This window comes from Balearica regulorum, chromosome 24 (assembly GCF_011004875.1).
Source record: "Balearica regulorum gibbericeps isolate bBalReg1 chromosome 24, bBalReg1.pri, whole genome shotgun sequence".
Lineage (NCBI taxonomy): Eukaryota > Metazoa > Chordata > Aves > Gruiformes > Gruidae > Balearica > Balearica regulorum.
In genome coordinates this window covers 2966061-2983698 of record NC_046207.1, presented here as the reverse complement: position 1 = coordinate 2983698, position 17638 = coordinate 2966061, and the positions used below count along the sequence as shown (strand labels likewise).

The 17638-nt window shown below is 51.9% G+C and overlaps 1 protein-coding gene across 4 annotated transcripts in view; it reads left to right on the top strand.

The window, feature by feature from the left end:
• The window catches only part of ASIC2 (acid sensing ion channel subunit 2), a 498112-nt gene that overhangs the window by 381846 nt on the left and 98628 nt on the right, over positions 1 to 17638 (top strand). The window contains exon 1 of one of the 4 annotated variants that reach the window (XM_075775306.1): positions 13080 to 14107. The exons of 2 other annotated variants lie outside the window; for them this stretch is intronic. In XM_075775306.1, coding sequence (XP_075631421.1) covers positions 13568 to 14107 — 540 coding nt within the window. In that variant the 5' untranslated portion in view covers positions 13080 to 13567. Of the gene's footprint in view, positions 1 to 13079; positions 14108 to 17638 lie in introns of those variants that run through there. One more of the 4 variants, XM_075775305.1, reaches the window with a different exon arrangement.

Sequence of the window (17638 nt, the reverse complement as noted above, 5' to 3'; positions counted from 1 at the left end):
CCAGGTTGTACCCGCTGCAGGTGGGGAAATCACCGTTTCTACCCTGCTTTGCTCAGCCCGTCTGTATTCATCGAGGTTTTTGCAACGCTGCGTGGACTTCCCCAGCCCTCTAGTGCAATAGGAAGCAATGAGTAGTTCTCCAGAAACCACATGTCCTTTTTGAAAGGTAATGCTTAAAGCTGAATCTCGGCTGACCAACCTTTCTTCTGAGCGCTCTCCCCACCAGTTGAGCGTACGTATAACCCTCCTGAATTCAGCGCATTTATCCGGCTTAGCAATAGGTAGATCTCAGCTCGTAATCAGGCCCGTATTGTTTTCTTAACAAACAGGGGAATTTGCTCAGACTCTCACCCTTAAGGCGGCTACTGTTTGTAAGACAACCGAGAGATGATAATTATAAAAGCAAGCACAGCGTGTGTACACAACCCTAACTCTCAGGAAGCGTGGATGAATCTGGGGTGGATATGCTGCAGCCTGGATATAGAAACCCAGAGTTATTCTGGTAGCTGATTCAGTCCCTTTTAAGATGCATGAAGCTGTTACTCATGATAGTAGCTCCAGGCCATGTGCTCATCTGAATTTTACCACCGAGCTTGTGTGGGTGCCTCACGTTTACACCAGCAAGAAGGGAATCTGGTCCACATCTAAAGAAACCTATTGGAGATGAGCTGATCCTGGGTGGCACTGAGGCCACTTCACCTAGCTTTAGGCATGTATTACCTTTAAAGTCTCTTTTATACTGCCAGAGAAGTCTAAAGGGACCTACGTGAGGAGATCCAGCAGTGTTAGACTAGGCAGAGCACAGCATCCCTGCTTCATTTATGAGCTGCTGCATCCTGAAGGTTGAGTGGATGCAAACCCTCGAGGAGTCCAAGGACAGACTCCCTGGCAGTGCTGCGGCCACAATCCTGTCTGCCCCCAGCACCGATTGCGCTGGGAAGTTTGGGGGAGCGCAGGTTTTGCTCAGAATGGCAGTTTCCGAGTCCTTGCCCTGGTGTTGCCTGTGCAGCACAAGCTCTGTGCTCTGCAGCATCGTTCCTCCAGCTCCTTAGCCCAGTAAATCCAGTAAAGCAGAAAGCTTCCACTGGGTTGAGGCGGGTGATTGCTGTAGGTACTGGCTGAGTTATAAGCAGATAACAAGCAGCTGATTCTTGACATTTTGAAAAAAAATTCATTATTATGTCTCTTTTTACGATATCAGTTGAAAAGTACACAAATCTTTATAATGCTTAAACAGTGCGATTGGTGCTGGGTTATTCACAAACTCTCCCTTCATGCCTGTGTCCGTGAATCCCTTTCCAGTCTGTGTAAAATGCAGGACAGTTGCTGCCGCAAACGGTGTCGCAAGCACGTCGGGAGCCGTGCTCGCCCTCTGCTCCTTCCCAAGACGTGACCGAGCGATGCAAGTTCCTGCGTGCTCTGCTGCAAGCTAAACGGCCGCCCTTGGCAAACGCCGTGGGTCTCGTTTTTAGAGGTGCGGAGAAGGTCCCTGCACGTGTAGTTTGCAGTGCAGAGAAACGCCAGCTCAATTTGGTTTAACGAGTTGTCATTGAGCTGAAATCCATTTGCTTTCCAGGAGCCTAATGGGAAGCTGCTGGACTCAGGCATGTCCCTCTTTGCAAATCTGGAGATTGTCAGGAGCATAACATAAGACTATGCGAGTAGCTGCATTAAATCAGATTGAGAGTCTGTCTTCTCCAATATCCTGCCTCTGATAAAAACATATACCTCGAGAAGAGGACAAGAATAAGGAGAGTGTGTAACACCATTCCCCCGAAACACTCTGCTAATCTCTGTCGAAGCCAGAAGTGTATCTCTGGATTAACAGCCTTCAACCGATTTTTCGCAGTGCCTGATGTGGAGCAGTACGCTATTCCATTTGTTTTGATCCCTGTCTGCTAATTTTATTTGATGTCTCTGGGTGCGCCTCGGACCCTGGGTGCTCTCAGGAGGGACGCTAGTTTGTGTCGGCCAGAAAGGACGATACCTCCCCTGACCCCGGCACTGGTGATACTGGTATCCAAACCAAGCTTTTGCTGAGCACCAAGGAGCAATAACACAATATCACAGTAAACTTCCCCGGAGAAGCAAAGAGGAAGATGAGCAGGACTGGCAGGGAGACTTGTAACCCCCAGACTCACAGGCAAGGTGGTGGCCAGTCTGATGGCCAAGAAATGGATTGCACCCCAACACCGATGTGCTGCCCCCAAAGCTGGGTCTCTGCACGAGAGCTTGTGGAGAGCAATGCAAGCTGTCCCAGGCTAAGCTTTCCAAGCACAAGATGCCGATTTTCCCTTTCAGTTGGCTCCAAGATCAATATTTTGAGTTCTTCCTTCTTTTTCTAAGGTCAGCATCAGGTGTTTCCAGTTATCACAAAGAAGTGCCACATTACTTCATCCGGAAGAGTGGAAGAAAATAAATTGGAAATACTGATTATTTGTCTTGTGCAATTATTCTGGGAACAGTTCCCTGTGGACTTACTGCATAATGTGATGTCAATGAACGTGCGAAAAGAAACCCTATTGTCATGAAAAACACCCACCGTAAGGAACAGATTCAAAGTTTTTTAGTGTCCACAGGGAAATGTCTCATCTCAGTCCCTTTCCGTCCATCTCAGAGATGTGATAAACCTCATTCGTTACTATTTCCAGGGGCTAAATGGGGAACGTAGGAGGATGATGCACTAATATTTAGGAGTAGCCGGGGGGAAAATGAACAGTCCTGCTTTTCCTCTATTTTGTGGAAGGTTTGAGGAGGCTTTATTTGAGCGCAGTATGCAAACTGGCAGATTTCCAGCTGCTGAATCTCCCTTATTTGAAGACTCTGGACTGCCATCACCTTTCATGGCACCAAGGAATCAATCCTGGCAAAGGGTGGGAAGAAGATGGGGATGTGTTCTTTCCCCAGTTTTTAAAGCCTGGTACATTGGCACAAGAGCAGTGGCTTCCCCAGAGCATCTTGTTTACAAGATTAATGGCAAAAATAAAATAAAAAATAATCTTGCGATGTTGTTAAACCAACTCATATTCTTGCAGATATAAAGGAGAAAGCGGAGGGGGTTGCTCAAAAGGAGGGTGCAGAGGAGATCAGAAAGGGTTTGGTAGGTGCATGTCCAATCAACCTTTCTCAATTCTCCACGGAGGTTTTACACCTTCAGGTATATTGTTTTAAAATATCAACTCAGAGACAAAAAAAGCCTTGACAAGAAAAAAAACATTGGCATGCCATCTCAGAGAATCATCCAGTCCATTAACCATTGCTCAGAGAAGCACCAAAGCACCCTGTGCACCCGCCTCGCGCTCACTCAGCCACATCCAACGGCTCTAAGAGTGGGAGAGAGGAATTCTGAATATAAATGTGTGCAATATTTATGGGGACTGCTATAGATGAAAATAAAAAAGACCAGGAAACTTCACCTTTGTGCCTTATTATATATCTGGAGCAAACCACTTCTCTTGGAGGGGTAAGAGAATCAATTCAAACCTTCCCAAAAAGCACTGAGGACATTTCTTCAGGGAAACTAATTCTGACATCTTTCTTCGGGTCAAGGCAGAGTCTGTCCATACGTCCCTCCTGGAGGAATCTTCTTTCTGCTGCAGTTTCATTTCTTTGGGGTTTTTTTCCATCTAAAAGCTCCCTTCATTTTGGCTTCCCATGGGATTATATTAAAGAAGAAAGCAGGTATTTTTAATTAAAAAAAAATAATCATCAGCCATCAGATGAGCCAAATGCTGGAACCTAATAAAAAAGTCCCAACTGGCTAGGATGGGAGAGGGAAGAGCTTGCCAGGGGCTGGATCCTGGCCAGGAGATCTCAGCCACGTCGCATTGAACCAGCCTGTGCCTGGAAACCTGCTGCTCTGTACAGGAGAGCTGGGCAGGGAAACTGAGGCACAGAGCAAGGTGTCCAGCTTCACATCTCAGAGCAGGCATGACACCCCCAGCATCCTTTCCCTGTGCCCCGGGGGGCAGCTCACAGCCCAACGAAGGGATGTGGCAGAGCCCTGGGAGCCCAGCGGGGGTTTGGGGGTGCTCTCCCGGCTTTCCCCCAGCTGCCACCCAGCCTTGAGCACACCCAGGCCGTGGTGAACCAGGGATGTGGGTCTCCTGCTCAGCTCGCAGCTCTGCTGGCCATCCAACCGCTTGCTGCTCCTTCACGTGCCGTCATCCTTGGCTTTTCCGCATCTTTTGCTTTTGTCATCCTTGTTAACCTCTGCCACCAATGGATGGAGCAGGGTGAGAGGGAGCGAGGCATCCTCCAAAGCTCCTCAGGAACTGCAGAGGTGGCTTTGCAAGAGGCACCTGCGAGGGTCCGTGCCAGGCCAGGACGGTGTCCGCAAACGGACCCCGCAGCGGGGATGATGGTGCCGCATCCCCACAAGGTGCAAACCCCTCGTTGCATCCCAGTCTGCACCGGTGCCGGTCGGCATAGTAACAACGTGCATGGGGAATATTGGCTGGATGCGAACTGCGGTCACTTCCCTGAGTGTGAGGGCTCAGCCCCTTTTCTCTTCCCTGTACAGCACCAGTGGCATTTAGAGGCTATGAAGGGTGCGGGGCCAAATCCTGTTTCTCATTCCCCCTCCTGGGAAAATGTGCTCAAATTCCCCTGCAGTTCATAGGGAGGGACCCAAACTTTCTCTGCTGACAGCAAGAGCAGAATCCAGCCCTAAGTGTTCAAAGTTTCCCAGTGTTGGGTTTTTTTGTGGTTTTTTTTTTTTTCCCCCTAAATCAATGTCATTTTAAAATTATATAACTGCAAAAAAGCATCAGAAAAACTTAGGGATGGTGCTTCTATTTTATCAAACCTTTTCTCCATTAGTCTTCCCACACAACTGCTGTCACCCATTAGCCTGCCAAAGAAACGTTAGACGGATCCTTTCTGTTTGGCAGCTCAGCAGGTAGCACTTACCTGCCCCGCCAGCCAGCCCCGCTCGTATCCTGCCTGGCATCCCTGCGGATACGCTTTATCCATGCCGAGGACAGCGGGAATATTAGCGGGGACAGTCTTTTAATACCTACCCAGTGTCCTGTAGTCCTGGCCAAATCACAGTAAGAAGGTAAAAGCCCCCAAACTCTCCTTCTGCAGCCGCTGCTGGTGTCGGGAGAGTTTGCAGAGACCTGGAATTCCCACGGCTGGGAATTGCCTCAATGAGCTGCTCAACGCTCGGCAATATTCCCATTGCATTTGGAAGGAATCGGAGCGAGCGTGTAGCTTTGGGACTGTCGAAATTTTTCTTTGAAATAGTTTTTGACAGGAATTGAAGTTTTTTTGATGGAGAGGGGGAGTCTTTTCCTTGTGCAGAAAGGGCTTGTTTCCCTTGGGAAATATCACAGCAAATCCCCCGATATCCGCAAACAGCCGCTATTGCCCCGGGACTCTCTTCGCTCTGCCACGCCGCAGGGTGAACGCGCCAGGAGCAGAGTTAGGTCAAAGCCGAATCTGCTGGAGACTTGCCCTCGTATGCTTCCAGCCGCATCCCGCAGGTACACCGGCAATTTTTATAATAATTGCATTTATTGATTTCTTCCAATGTGACCTCTGAGCTCAGCTAGAGCACACGGGTGTGCGAGCAAGCGTGAGGGTATGCATGCCTATGTGAGACACGCACCTCCCCCAAACACCGACCCCTGCACATGCCTCTCTCCCAGTCCCCAAGACATCTGTCCCCCGGTGACCGTTCGTGCTGTGGACCCCTGATGCCTGCTCTCCTTGCAGAGCCAATTGCTCACAAACAAAGAAAAAAAACCACCCCTAAACTAGAATTTTTGCAGCAGCAAATTATTTTGCAATTCTTTGTGCCACAAATCATTCCCAGTAGCAAATAGATTTGGGGATGGGGAGGTTTCAGTGGCAGCTTTTGGGTCAGATCCTCGCTGTGGGACCACTCCAAGGGTGTTTAATCCTTAAAACTCTGGCCAAAGCCTCTGTGGGGAGACCCCAAACTGGCCCAGAGAGTTAAATATTTCCTTTCCAGCAAACGACTCTTACGCAGCAAACAAAGCAGCCTCCAAACGTGGCCCCGGTGCTGCGGGATGAAAGTCTGATGCTGCTTCGTGCAAGAGGTGACCGTCCCCTTTTATCCCGACCGAGCTGTGCTCGTATTTCAGTATTTGAAGCGTGACTTTTCCTGCTTCCCTCCCTGCTGCTATAAAGAATGGGGCTGTGGCAGCCTCTTTGCCTTCGCTTGTATTGAAATAATAGCAACAGGTTTAAGAGGAGAAAGGGCTATTTCCCACCTGGCTCCCAGAAGAGTCTTCAAATACCTAGGAAAGACAAAGAATAAATATTAACTTAAGAAATTGCTCCCTTAACTTGATTTAGAAGCAAAATTCCCTGGGAGAGATATAATTTTCAGTCCCCTTCAGCATCTAAACACAGAGCAGCTTTCCTCTGTATTTGCTAGGTCCAGTAAATTTAGCTTGAGAATAAAAGGGTTCAGCAGAGACAGGAAGGGTGGAATTAAGACAGCAGGCGAATTTTCTCTCCAGACAGAGGAGGTGACATGAAATATTCACCAGGAACTCCTCCTGGCCCTGGTGTGACCGCAGCGGCTGGTGTGCTGGTGCCACGTCCAGCCCCAAATGTCTGCCGGGGAGCTCCAGGTTCCCATTTTCCAGGTGCTATTGCTCCTTGGGATGCGACATTTGAGGCCAGGTGAGGTTCAGAGGAGCCTCCAGACCCACTTTCACACTCCAGCCTTATGCCCACATAGTATCCAGAATTATCCCCCCAAGACAGGGGAGCCGGGATCTCCCTCCCACGCTTCCCACTATTGCATCCTACGACATATGAAGGTGTAGGTGACATCTAATCCCCGCATGGATCAGCTCATGGCCACACAGCCCAGGACCAAAGCACCGAATTACACAGATTTGAATAGTAAAGCAAGCTTAGAGTTTTTTTTCCTTTCCCTAGATTCTTTTTTAATTAAGCCAGAATGTCTCCTGTGGCGGTGTACACAAAGCAGTAAAAAGCTTTGGAGCGTGATTAAACACCCAAGTGAAGCAGCAACGTCGCTCCTGCTCCCGCGCTGCACAGCCCATCAGAAATAAAGACGTGAGCTAAAATAGCAGGAGCTCACCCAGCAAAATGCCAGGCGACACCAAGCAAACTTCAGCCCTTTATATACAGGGGGGGAAGAAAAAAAAAGAAAAAGAAATGACAACACAAAAAATCTGGCTGCAGCACCACTTTGTGAAGAGCCGCCCCAAGGCTCTGAAGTTCAGAGACACAGGTTCTCCCTCCAAAATGGAGATAATATTCAATTTTCTTTTTTGTCCTTCTGAAGATGGAATAATTTCTCCAGTCTCTGGCCATGTCTCGTGCATCCCTCCCCTTCCTCCAGTCTTGCAGGGCTCCTTTTTAAAGGCATTGCTTTCTCTTTTCTCATCTCTGTGCTTTGTGGTGGGCTGGATGGATCCAGGATAACTCTGGCAGGGCCAGTTAATGTGAGAGAAGCATACCAAAAGCTCGAGTACTGGGTGCCAGCACCTCTTTTGCCATTTATCTCTCTCCATTTTCTTACAGTCCCCCAGACAGAGGAGCAGTGATTTGCTCCAACTCGCAGGGTGCTGCCTGACCCTCTCCTGCCCAGCACGACCACACGATGCATCACCGGGGCTGAGCTAAAACTTTGCAGCCGGCCAAGCGTTGGGGCTACCCAGTGATGGAGGGGAGGCTCCTGGTCAGCCCTGAGAGCTTTGGCCAGCAGGATGGTGGCCACATGGCCACCAAAATGCACGGAGGCGGGTTGTCCCCACGTTCCTTCGTGACCAGGGTACCGGGAGGTACAAGGTGCCTCATCGTTGACGACAGATTTATGAAGTGCAACAGAAAAGGAGCTTACTGATATTAAGAGGCTGTGAGAACTTTGCTTTTTAATTTGCTCAAAAGAATTTCTGTTAAAATTAGTTCTTAAGAAATCCAGAGGTATTTTCATTTGTTTCACTCCCTCCTCTTTTCTTCAGTGGCGAAATGAAAAACAGAAGGGAAAAAAAAAAGGGAGGTAATTGGGAGGATGCCAGCTGAGAGAAGTTTAAAATAGATTAAAATCATTCCTCTCGTCTACCTGCAGAAGAAATATATATACACAGGCATATATATATATATATTTTGCCATTTTGTTCTTTTAAGAAAAGTTAGTGAATAATGGTTATGTCAGGAAATGCCAATTTAACTAGACTCAGCTAATTAGAGGACACGGGACAGCCCTGTTGTGCGTGGCATTGCGTAGGACCTTTGAAAACCTACGGTTGTTTTTTAAACGCACGTCAAACCCGCGGACCAGCCCTGTCCAGCCACGTGTCCCCATGTCCCCTCCAAAAACCTGGGATGAAGGAGGAGGAAATCCTTTCAAATGTGCGGGGATGGGCGACTCCCCACGTGAAAGGCAAATGTGACATCTCTACGGGGGATGTCACAGCCGGGTCCCCCACCCCAGCCGAGATGTGGCTGCTCCTAAAGTCTTTCTAATTAATCCTTAGCAACCTCCTGCATAACCCTAGAAAACCCCACTTTTATTTGCTTTTCACACGCTGCGAGTCCCAGCGTAATCCCCAAAAGAGCAGCAGCATCTTTACTCACTTGGGCATTTGTTTGATCTCTCTCGGGTTTTGTTTTTTTTTTTAGTACGCACACAAGGCACGGAAAATGAGATATCCAAAGTTTCCCTAATTCTGGATCTGAAAGCAGAGTTGTAAAACGCAAACCATTTCATTACTCTACTGATGCTCTAATGCGTGCAGCAGATTAAGAAATAGGCTACTGACGTGTTATTTATGTGCCTTCAGTATTTCGTTATGGATCAAATATTTCACCTCCCTACATTAAAAACGCACAACACTGCAGACCCAGAAAAATCCCTGTAACAGATGTAGTGCAGGGCTGTACCTAGGAGGGTTCTGCTCTGAGAATCCTCAATTAATTTGAAGAATTTCACAGCTGGAAGCTCAATAATTTACTTTCAAGGAAAATAAAACCAAAGAAAACAACCGCCCCTTTGGAATAAAGGCGTTGTTAGTGGGGTGGCAGCACCCTGCAGGTTCCCCAAAGCTGCGCTGGTCTCGGATCGCACTGGGGTGGGTTTGTCACGTACTATGGGATCTGAGGCAGCAGTAATAGAATTAAGGCTGAGATGGTAGCTTCCATGGAAACCCCTATTTCCAAGTGTTTTATGACTTTCTCATAACATGGTGGCTTCAGCAGGAATTGTTCTTGCAGCAGTTAGGCAAAGCAGAGAATTATTCTGAAAAAATTGGTGTTTGCAGAACACAACAGAGGAGCGCGCTCATTTTTCTCTAAGATACGCCAACCTGCTGGGCTGCAACATTAGATCTGCCCCACCGCGGCGGCTCGTTGTGTCTCGCTGCCCAAATCACATCCCAGCAAAGCCGGCAGCTTTGCGGGCTGCCCTGCCAGCCAGCGGTGCCCAGCTGTGCTCAGCCTTTGCTTTCTGCACCAGCATCTCCGCTGGCTCCGGGGGATGCTTCTGTGCAGGGAAAGTGGGATCCCTTTCCCGACCAACGGTGACTTGAACCTCCTGCCCGGGGACAACCAGCCTCCTTGGTTTGAGCTCCTGAGAGTTAAAATCAAGCCCTTCATCTTTCAGGGGCTTTGAGAGCACAAAACCCAACGCTGCAAGGTGGAGAGCGGGGTCCTGCACCCTTTGAGCCCCATCCCTGTAATCTCGCCTCCTGCTTTTAGGGACTAAAAACCGCTATAAACCAGATGATATCACAGCTTTTGCGAAGCTGATCCGCATCCTGGGTACGCTCACGGTGTTACTACCAACCCGTAGGTGCTGTCGAGCCGGGGATAAATCTGCTGCCCACTCACCCACCCAGGCATTGCTTCGAAGAACTGAGCAACGGAATAAATGCCGTAAATCCCCTGGGATGCACTCACACAGGGCTGGAGGGAAGCTGCAGCCCTGCGAGCCGAGCCCCGCCACCTCGGCAACTCTTTCACCAAATTCACGTTTATGGACCCGAGCTTTTAACTCAGCGTCTCGCCCTCCCTGGGGGTTGCAGGGCTCTGGCAAATGGGGGGTTTTGTGGGTTTTTCTGTTTGCCAGTCACGCTGCGAGTCCGGAGGGAAAAGAGTTGGGGGTTGATCTTTCACTCCTTTTGCTCCTTATGGGATGAATTAAATAATAACAAAAGGGTACAGCTGGAACAAAGTATTATGATTTACTTTCCAGGGGTTTTAAAGCTTTCATTTAATCCTTTTTGTCTTAACCTGAGTTGATGTTTGAAGTGAAAATGAAGTTTTGAAAGAAGGCAATGCTTTTGGTTTAGAAAAACTTCCGAATATTTGTTTTTTCTGTACCTTTTGGGAGCATGCAGGTTACATCTTGGGGGGGGGGGAGAATGGCAGGATTCACCCAAAATGGTTCACTGAATTTCTCCCATACCGTTTTCTTTCCATCCAAACTCTGTTCTCCAACAGAAGTAGCAAACTCACCCACCCCAAGGGATAATTCTACAACTGACTTGTTGACTAATAAGCAATATTTATTGATTCCAGCTCTATTATTTCTTCCATGCATTAAGCCCAATAAGCTTTTAAGCTGCTCTGGCTGCCTGAAGAATTAACCGGGACTCTGATGAAGCAAGTGCACAGGGTGAGCGGGTAACGGGAGCTGCTTTCGCAAATACCTTGAAAATGGAGATGGTGGGTGGCCGGGCAGGGCGAGACATCGCACCGGCTGATGCAGGCTTTGAGTTTTACAGTCAGGTTTTGTCTGGTTTATCTTCATAAAGTTTTCATTCAGCTCAGGATGAAGTCGGTCTTACTCCTGTTTATCATCAGCTTTGGTTTTTTTTTTTTTTTTTAAATTAAGAAAAGTTACTTCCCTATGATAAATCAGGCAGGGAGATTTGAGCAGATAATTTGGAGTGGGCACATCGAAGGGAAAAATGCAGCTTTCCACGCAAACCTGCTATTCTTTCCTTTACAATCCCCTTTTGCCAAGCTACCCCCACGTGAAAAAAGCCAAGTGAAAAACCCTTTAGAGAAAGGGAAGAGGTTGAAAATTAGCAAGTGGACAAAGTCTGGGGCTGCGCTGCATTTCTCCAGCCAGGCACAACCCGGAGCCCAGGAGCTGCCAGAGAACCTGGCACCGTCCGAAACTGTCTTTGCCGCAAGGTAGCGATGAGGTTTGTGGGAGAGGGAGTATTTGAGGATGTTTATAGTCAGGCACTTTTTATTTCCTCGGGTTTGTGTCAATATATCACAGGTATAACAATCTCAGACCGCCTCGTGGCAAAGCGGTTCAGATGGTTATTATCCTGTGAGCGAGCCAAGGGGAAAAACTCCCACTGATTTCAACAGGCGGCTGAAAAAAAAGCTGCGATCTGCTGTGAAACCAGGCTGAGAGCTCAACGGGAGCTCCTAGGTATCACGTCGTAACGACTGGAGTAACTTCTGGCCTTTTCCCATTTGGTTTAAGAAAAATCTCAGCCATCTTTCTGGGTTTGAACAGGATTTGACACTTAGGAGCCATGTTAAAAAATGGTAAAACTCCTGCAGAGCACGGGCACAAGTACGCCGCGAGCAAGGGCACTGCAAATCATCAAAGTAAACTGATGGAGTAAAGCCGAGCCCACATCGACGGGTTCGTGCAAATCACTGCTGCCACCGACTCCAGCACGGGGAATGGGGGCACAAGCTCAGGGCCCCTCAAACACATTTTTTTCCCCATGGCCCCAGGGCCAGGAGTGGGATTTTGGGGTTTGCTGGGCTTTGCTGCACGTTTGCAGCTTCTCCACAGGAAAAAAAAAAAAAAAAAAAAAGAAACTCTCCGAAAGCAGCTGGAGATAACCAGGCTGTAACGGCTCCATCTATTGGGTAAAAATACACAACAGATCAAAATGCACATGGAAAACAAATTCAGAGGGGGAAAAAAAAAGTCAGAGGGGATTTAAAGCAGTTATTGCCACTTATAGCTTAATTGGACACAATTATAGGAATGCTTCTTGGATGTATTTGAAATCAAAACGAAGGTAACAGCGAGCTGCTTTTCAGAGATCAGAGCTAAGCAAACCGGATGAGATGCCAACATATATCGCAAGTTATTGCTGTCTCGTAAAGGTGTTGGGTAAAAGGGGCTTTGTTTTATGTGTCCGATGCAGGGCAAGATGAGCCCTCTGTCCCCCCAAGGGCTCTCTGGGCTTCGGTGTGACACCGGCAAATGGGTAGCGAGGGTTGGAGGGAGGGTGATGCTTCGCTGAATGCATTTCTCCATGCATCTACTCGTCTTTCATGGAAGCGGAGGAGCGTAGAGCAGCTTTGCTACGGAAAGCAAAAAGCAACAACCCCCCCCCAAAACAATCAACCACTTTCCCCAGAAAACAACCGCTACAAACAGCAGGCTGCAAACCTTGCCCGTATTTCTAGAGGCTTTGCTTCTCTCGGTGATATCATGTTTTCCCCCGGGGATGCTGAAAAGCAGAATAACAAACTCCGGCTGGAGGAGGGAGGGAGAGGGAGGGAGAGAGGGGGAGAGAGGGCTCCCCAAACCGCGGCCAAGGCCAGCGGCGGTCCCGGGAGCTGGGAGCAAGGCCGCGCTCCCCCCTGCTCTGCCGGGGGATAAACGGGGGGGGGGAGGAGGAGGAGGAGGGGGCTACTCCAGTGAAGCAACGGCGCGATCGGGGCCGAGCATCCCTCCCTCCGCCTCCCGAGCGCGGCTGGCGCCGAGCGGCGGGGCTCGCCGCCGCAGCCGGGACTTGCACCTCGGCAAAGCTTCGCCCCGCTCCTCCTCCTCCTCCTCCTCCTCCTCCTCCTCCTCCTCCTCCTCCTCCTCGCCCGCGGACGGCTTTCCCCGGGGGAACGCAGGGCAGCGGCATCCCGGCCGGGGCAGCATGAGAGCGGGCCGGGGCCGGCGGAGCGCGGAGCGGGGCTAGGCGGCCGCCCGGGCCGGGGGTGGTGGTGGTGGTGGGGGGGGGTGTCCCGCAGCGCTCGCCCCGCGGAGCGACCGCCGGGGCTGGGAAGGCGGTTGGTGTCGGGGAGGACCGGAGGTCCCGGGAGCGAGTCCGGTGGTACCGGGAGGGTCGGGGCGGGGGAAGCCCGGGGGGTTGCGGGGCAGCCCGCCGGTGCCCGGGGCGCGCCGAGCCCTTCTCTGCTCCCGCGGGCGGCGCCCGGTGCCGGCGAGGAGCGGGGGGGAGACGAGGCGGGGGGGGAAGCGGGAGCGGCGCCGCAGCATGTGAGCAGCGCGGCCGGCCAGGCGGGAGGCTCGGCCGGCGGTTCGCGGGCAGGGCCGCCCCGTTGCCCCCCGCGGGGTGCGGCCGCCCCGCGGCGCGGGGGGGGAGGCGGCGGCGGCGGCGGCGGCGGCAGCAACGGCAGCAGCAGCGGCAGCGGCAGCAGCACCAGCGGGGCCCGGCATGCCGCGCTGCCGGAACTGCTGCCCGGCGGAGAGCTCGGTGCCGGCGCGGCGGTTTGCCCGCGGCGGTTCCCCCAACCGCTCGGGGCCGCTGCCGGCCGCGGCGCTGGTACCGGCGGTACCCGGCATGGCGCGGCGCTGCTCGCACTGATCCCGGGGCGGCGGCGGCGGCGGCGGGGAGCGCCCATGGCGCGGGGGCGCCGGACGCCGCCGCTGCGCACGCGGCTGCACGGGCTGCGGCACATGTGCTCGCGGCGGGCGGCGCTGCCGCGGCGGGCGCTGTGGGTGCTGGCCTTCTGCACCGCGCTGGGCTTCCTGCTCTCCTGGTCCTCCAACCGCCTCCTGCACTGGCTCTCCTTCCCCTCGCACACCCAGGTGCGAACCGAGTGGAGCCGCCAGCTGCCCTTCCCCGCCGTCACCCTTTGTAACAACAACCCGCTCCGCTTCCCCCGTCTCTCCAAGGGGGATCTTTACTACGCGGGTCACTGGCTGGGGCTGCTGCTGCCCAACCGCACCGCCCGCCCGCTGCTCACCGAGCTGCTGCGCGGAGACGAAGCGCGGTTGCGGTGGTTCGCCAAACTGGCCGATTTTCGCCTCTTTTTGCCCCCCCGACACTACGAGGGCATCAGCGCTGACTTCATGGACCGCCTGGGCCACCAGCTGGAGGACATGCTGCTCTCCTGCAAGTACCGCGGCGAGCTCTGCGGGCCCCACAACTTCTCCGCGGTGAGTGAGCCCGGCGAAGCCCCCGGTTCCCCTCGGCCCGGGTCCCCCGTCCCCCCCCCCCCCCCCCCCAGCCACCCTCCGTGCCGGTCCGGCGCCGGGTGCGTGTTTTTCCCACGGTCGCGATCGTGCCGCTACTTTGGAGCGTTTCGGGGGCGGTGCGTGGGCACGGCCGGGGTGCGGCATCCCCGGGCTGGGCAACCCACGGCCCCAGCACCCCCCAGTTCTGGTTGCAGCCCCCTGGCAGGAGCTCCCCGGCAGATCTCTGCCCACGAAGCTGGTCCCCTGAATGCTTATTCCTCCTCTGCACCAAAGGGGATGGTTTCTGTTTTAAAGGGTAACTCTGGCCATCAGCAGTGGGTGGTGCGGGGCTCGCTGCCCCCTTATTTTTTACTAATAAATAAGTAAATAAAATGCTGCAGCCATCCCAGCTACTTCAGTCCCATTTTCCCTGTTGCTTCCAACATAGTTGCAGCTCGACTTTTTCCATCTCCAGCTGGGAAGCAAAGTTTCCCCAGGTGAACTCTGGCTGCGGATGCAGGCTTAGGCTTAGCTCTGCTCCATCGCGCCGGTGGGGGCTGGCAGCCGGGTCCCTCCCGGGCTCCCTGCCAGGGGTCGGCGTGGGGCATTTAATCTGCTGCCTGCTCCTTTTGCTGCCCAGCGAATTCCTCGTGGGTTAGTTGAGTTGCACCCCGCGCAGCTGTGTGGTGTTGTGCGGCGTGATTTGGTTTGCAAATGATGAGCTCCGCTAATTGGAGCTGCAGCCTTTGCCTTCCAGAAGGCCCCCAGCCCCCTTTGTGGGAGCGCTGATGCACCGGGAAGGAGTTTCCCCGTGGACTCTGCGATGGGATCAAACCCCTGAAGTTAGGGCACTGTTTTGCAAAACACCAAGAGTATCTCTGCTTGAAAAAATTCCCCTGGGACTGTTTGCGAGCTATAGCGCGGTAAGAGGAGATACTGAATCGCAATAGCTCTAAATGAGAGCTGAAACCAGACTCTTTTGAATGACCCTTTCGTACTTCATTGATAGCAGCTGGATGTTTATTGTGCTGGAATATTCTGCTCTTCTAATCTCTGCAGATATCCAGGAGAGAGAGGTATACGCTGTGATTAAATACTCTTGCTGCTGATAGTGGTGCTGGTGTCTGTAGGGAGAGATAACTAGTTTGAGCTGTTGCTGCTCCGCACGCCGGAGGAGTTGAATTCCCTCTTCTGTAAGTGCTGCCTGAGATGCATACCTAAAATCAAAAGAAATTGTCTCGTTGGACTTGTCACATCAGTCTTATCTGGCTGCTAAATTGTAAAGGGGAGGAGAGAGAAATTCCCTGCGGGATGAAGTGAGCTGCCCAGGACTGTTGAGTTAGCATATGCTGCTGCAAAGATGAGCAGAAGTGGCACACTTAGAAAAAAATAAATAAAATATCATGTGGAGACAGGCCATTCCTAGCAGGACAAGTCTGCAAACCAGTGCAGTGGCATAAGGAAATTTGGGAGTAATAGGCAGAAACAGACACTCGGCCTCTGGGCTGTGAAAAGCCGCCTTACTCTTCCAGTTCCCCGGTTTACAAGTGTGATGATGTTTGCTAGTCATCGGTAGGGCCCGAATGCAGGTTTCGATGAACTCTTGTTCCAAGTCGCGCTGAGCAAGGCGACGTGATTCACGTTGTCCCAAGAAGCATCAAGCCTGGAGCGCTGTTTTGGCCTTGGCAAAGGCTGCTGTGGGGAGCGGTGCCGGAGTTAAGGGCAGACCGTTTGATGGAACTGGTTCCTAAAATGCTCTGCAGCACCATTTCGTACCACCCTGGAGGGCTCACGAACACGGTCTTCTCCAATCGTCCAGCACAGATCCGAAAAGCCGCCTCTCGAGGGTGCGAGGGAAGGAGATGGGGTTGCGGCAGCCCTGAGAGTCTTGCTGGGAGCTCACGGCACGCTGCGACCTGGCCCGGGGCGCAGAGGAAGCGCTCCCCATCTCTCCTCTCAGACCTACGCTGTTGCGTGGAATTGCTCAGCTGAGGAAATAGGAAAAATACAGGGGAACTTTCCTCTTATTTCCCATCGCAAAGGGTGTGTGGCCCCAGGGGCGGACACACCGGGGTGGAGGGAGACGGGAGCCCTCCGTCCCAGGGGAAGCACCTGGATCTGCCTTCCCTGCACCGCGCTGCTGCACGAAGCAGGGTGGGGGGGGGGGTTAGTGCCAACTCCCTCCGTCACGGCACATCCTTCCTCCTCTCTGTTTTAAAGCAAAAGAGAGTGACCTCTGCGTTGTCCTTGAGTAAAAGCCGAGGAGCTTTTCCACCTGTGAATCCGTACTGAAGAGAGATGTTTCTTGGGGAGATGCTGGAAACAACTTCTCCAGGGTCTGGCGCGTGTCCGGAGAGCTCGCCGCGGGGACACCTCGCTGCCTGCGGTCTGGGACCAAACTCAGGGCTTGGGGTTTGCTGCCAGGGTTGAGAGTTGGGCAGCTCCAGGCATCCCTTTGGGTCTGGGCTACTTGAAGCTTCTGCTTTTCTTCTGAGCTGGGAGGAAATAACACCAAGGAGGGGCAAGAAAATTGTGTTGTTTGAACTGGACGCAGATGTGAAGCAAAGCAGGTGAAAAAGATCAAACGCAAACTGAATAAATGATAGTGTAAAGAGTGTTTTGCAGGTTTTTTTATACCTGCTCGGGCGCTCAAAGAGCATTTTCTGTCTCAAAAGGCAAGAGCGAGGTAATACTTGCAGGGTTATATCTTTCATGGAGTAAAAAAACCCCGAAAAACAAAAGACCAAACCTGACTTGATTTTGAGCAAACAAGTCCTTCCTTAGATCTGAAGCAGAAGAAAAGGCTCTGGATGAGAGCGCCGGTCTCCTTTTATTCTTTCCAACTCATCTCGTCCAAGAGAGCGCCTCTCCTTTCAACCTCGCTTTGTTTATACCGTTAGGGTACAGTGGCAGTCGCACTTCTGTAACGTGAAAAAGCAAAGGGCCGCTTGAGAAGAAGCACGGCAAAACCAACATGTGTGGGTAGCACCGCTTTTTTTTATTCCCCAGTATAGGGGACTTGCACAGATTTTTGGAACTCGGTGCCGCAGGAGTAAAATGATTTAGTCGGGCGTGTTTAGCTTATTAACGAGCACTCGGTTTTGAATTACTCTCTTGCCTGTGCGAGGTGGGTTTTGTCGGCTGTGTCCAGCGCTTTCCAGCTGGATGAGGGCGGTTGTGTATGGGCGAGACGGAGACTCGTACCCCTCGGTTAATGCATGTGGGTTTACTTATTTCCATAGGCTGGACCTAAAAGCTTGGCCGTTGCACGAGGTGATGGTTATGCACGTGCTCCGCTGTCGCCTTGAGTCAGAGACTTTACGGGAAGCAGCTGTTCAGCAGTTGGTGTCCTTCAGAAACTTCTCCCAGTTCCTAGTGTAAACCTGTCAGAACCGGGCGGTTTAATGATTAAAGATGGTATTTGCTTTCCCTTGCAGGAATGGCCCCATCTATCTGTAACTGAGTATCAGGATTAAGTGGACAATTGCTTTGCTCTGCATCGCTTGAATTTGG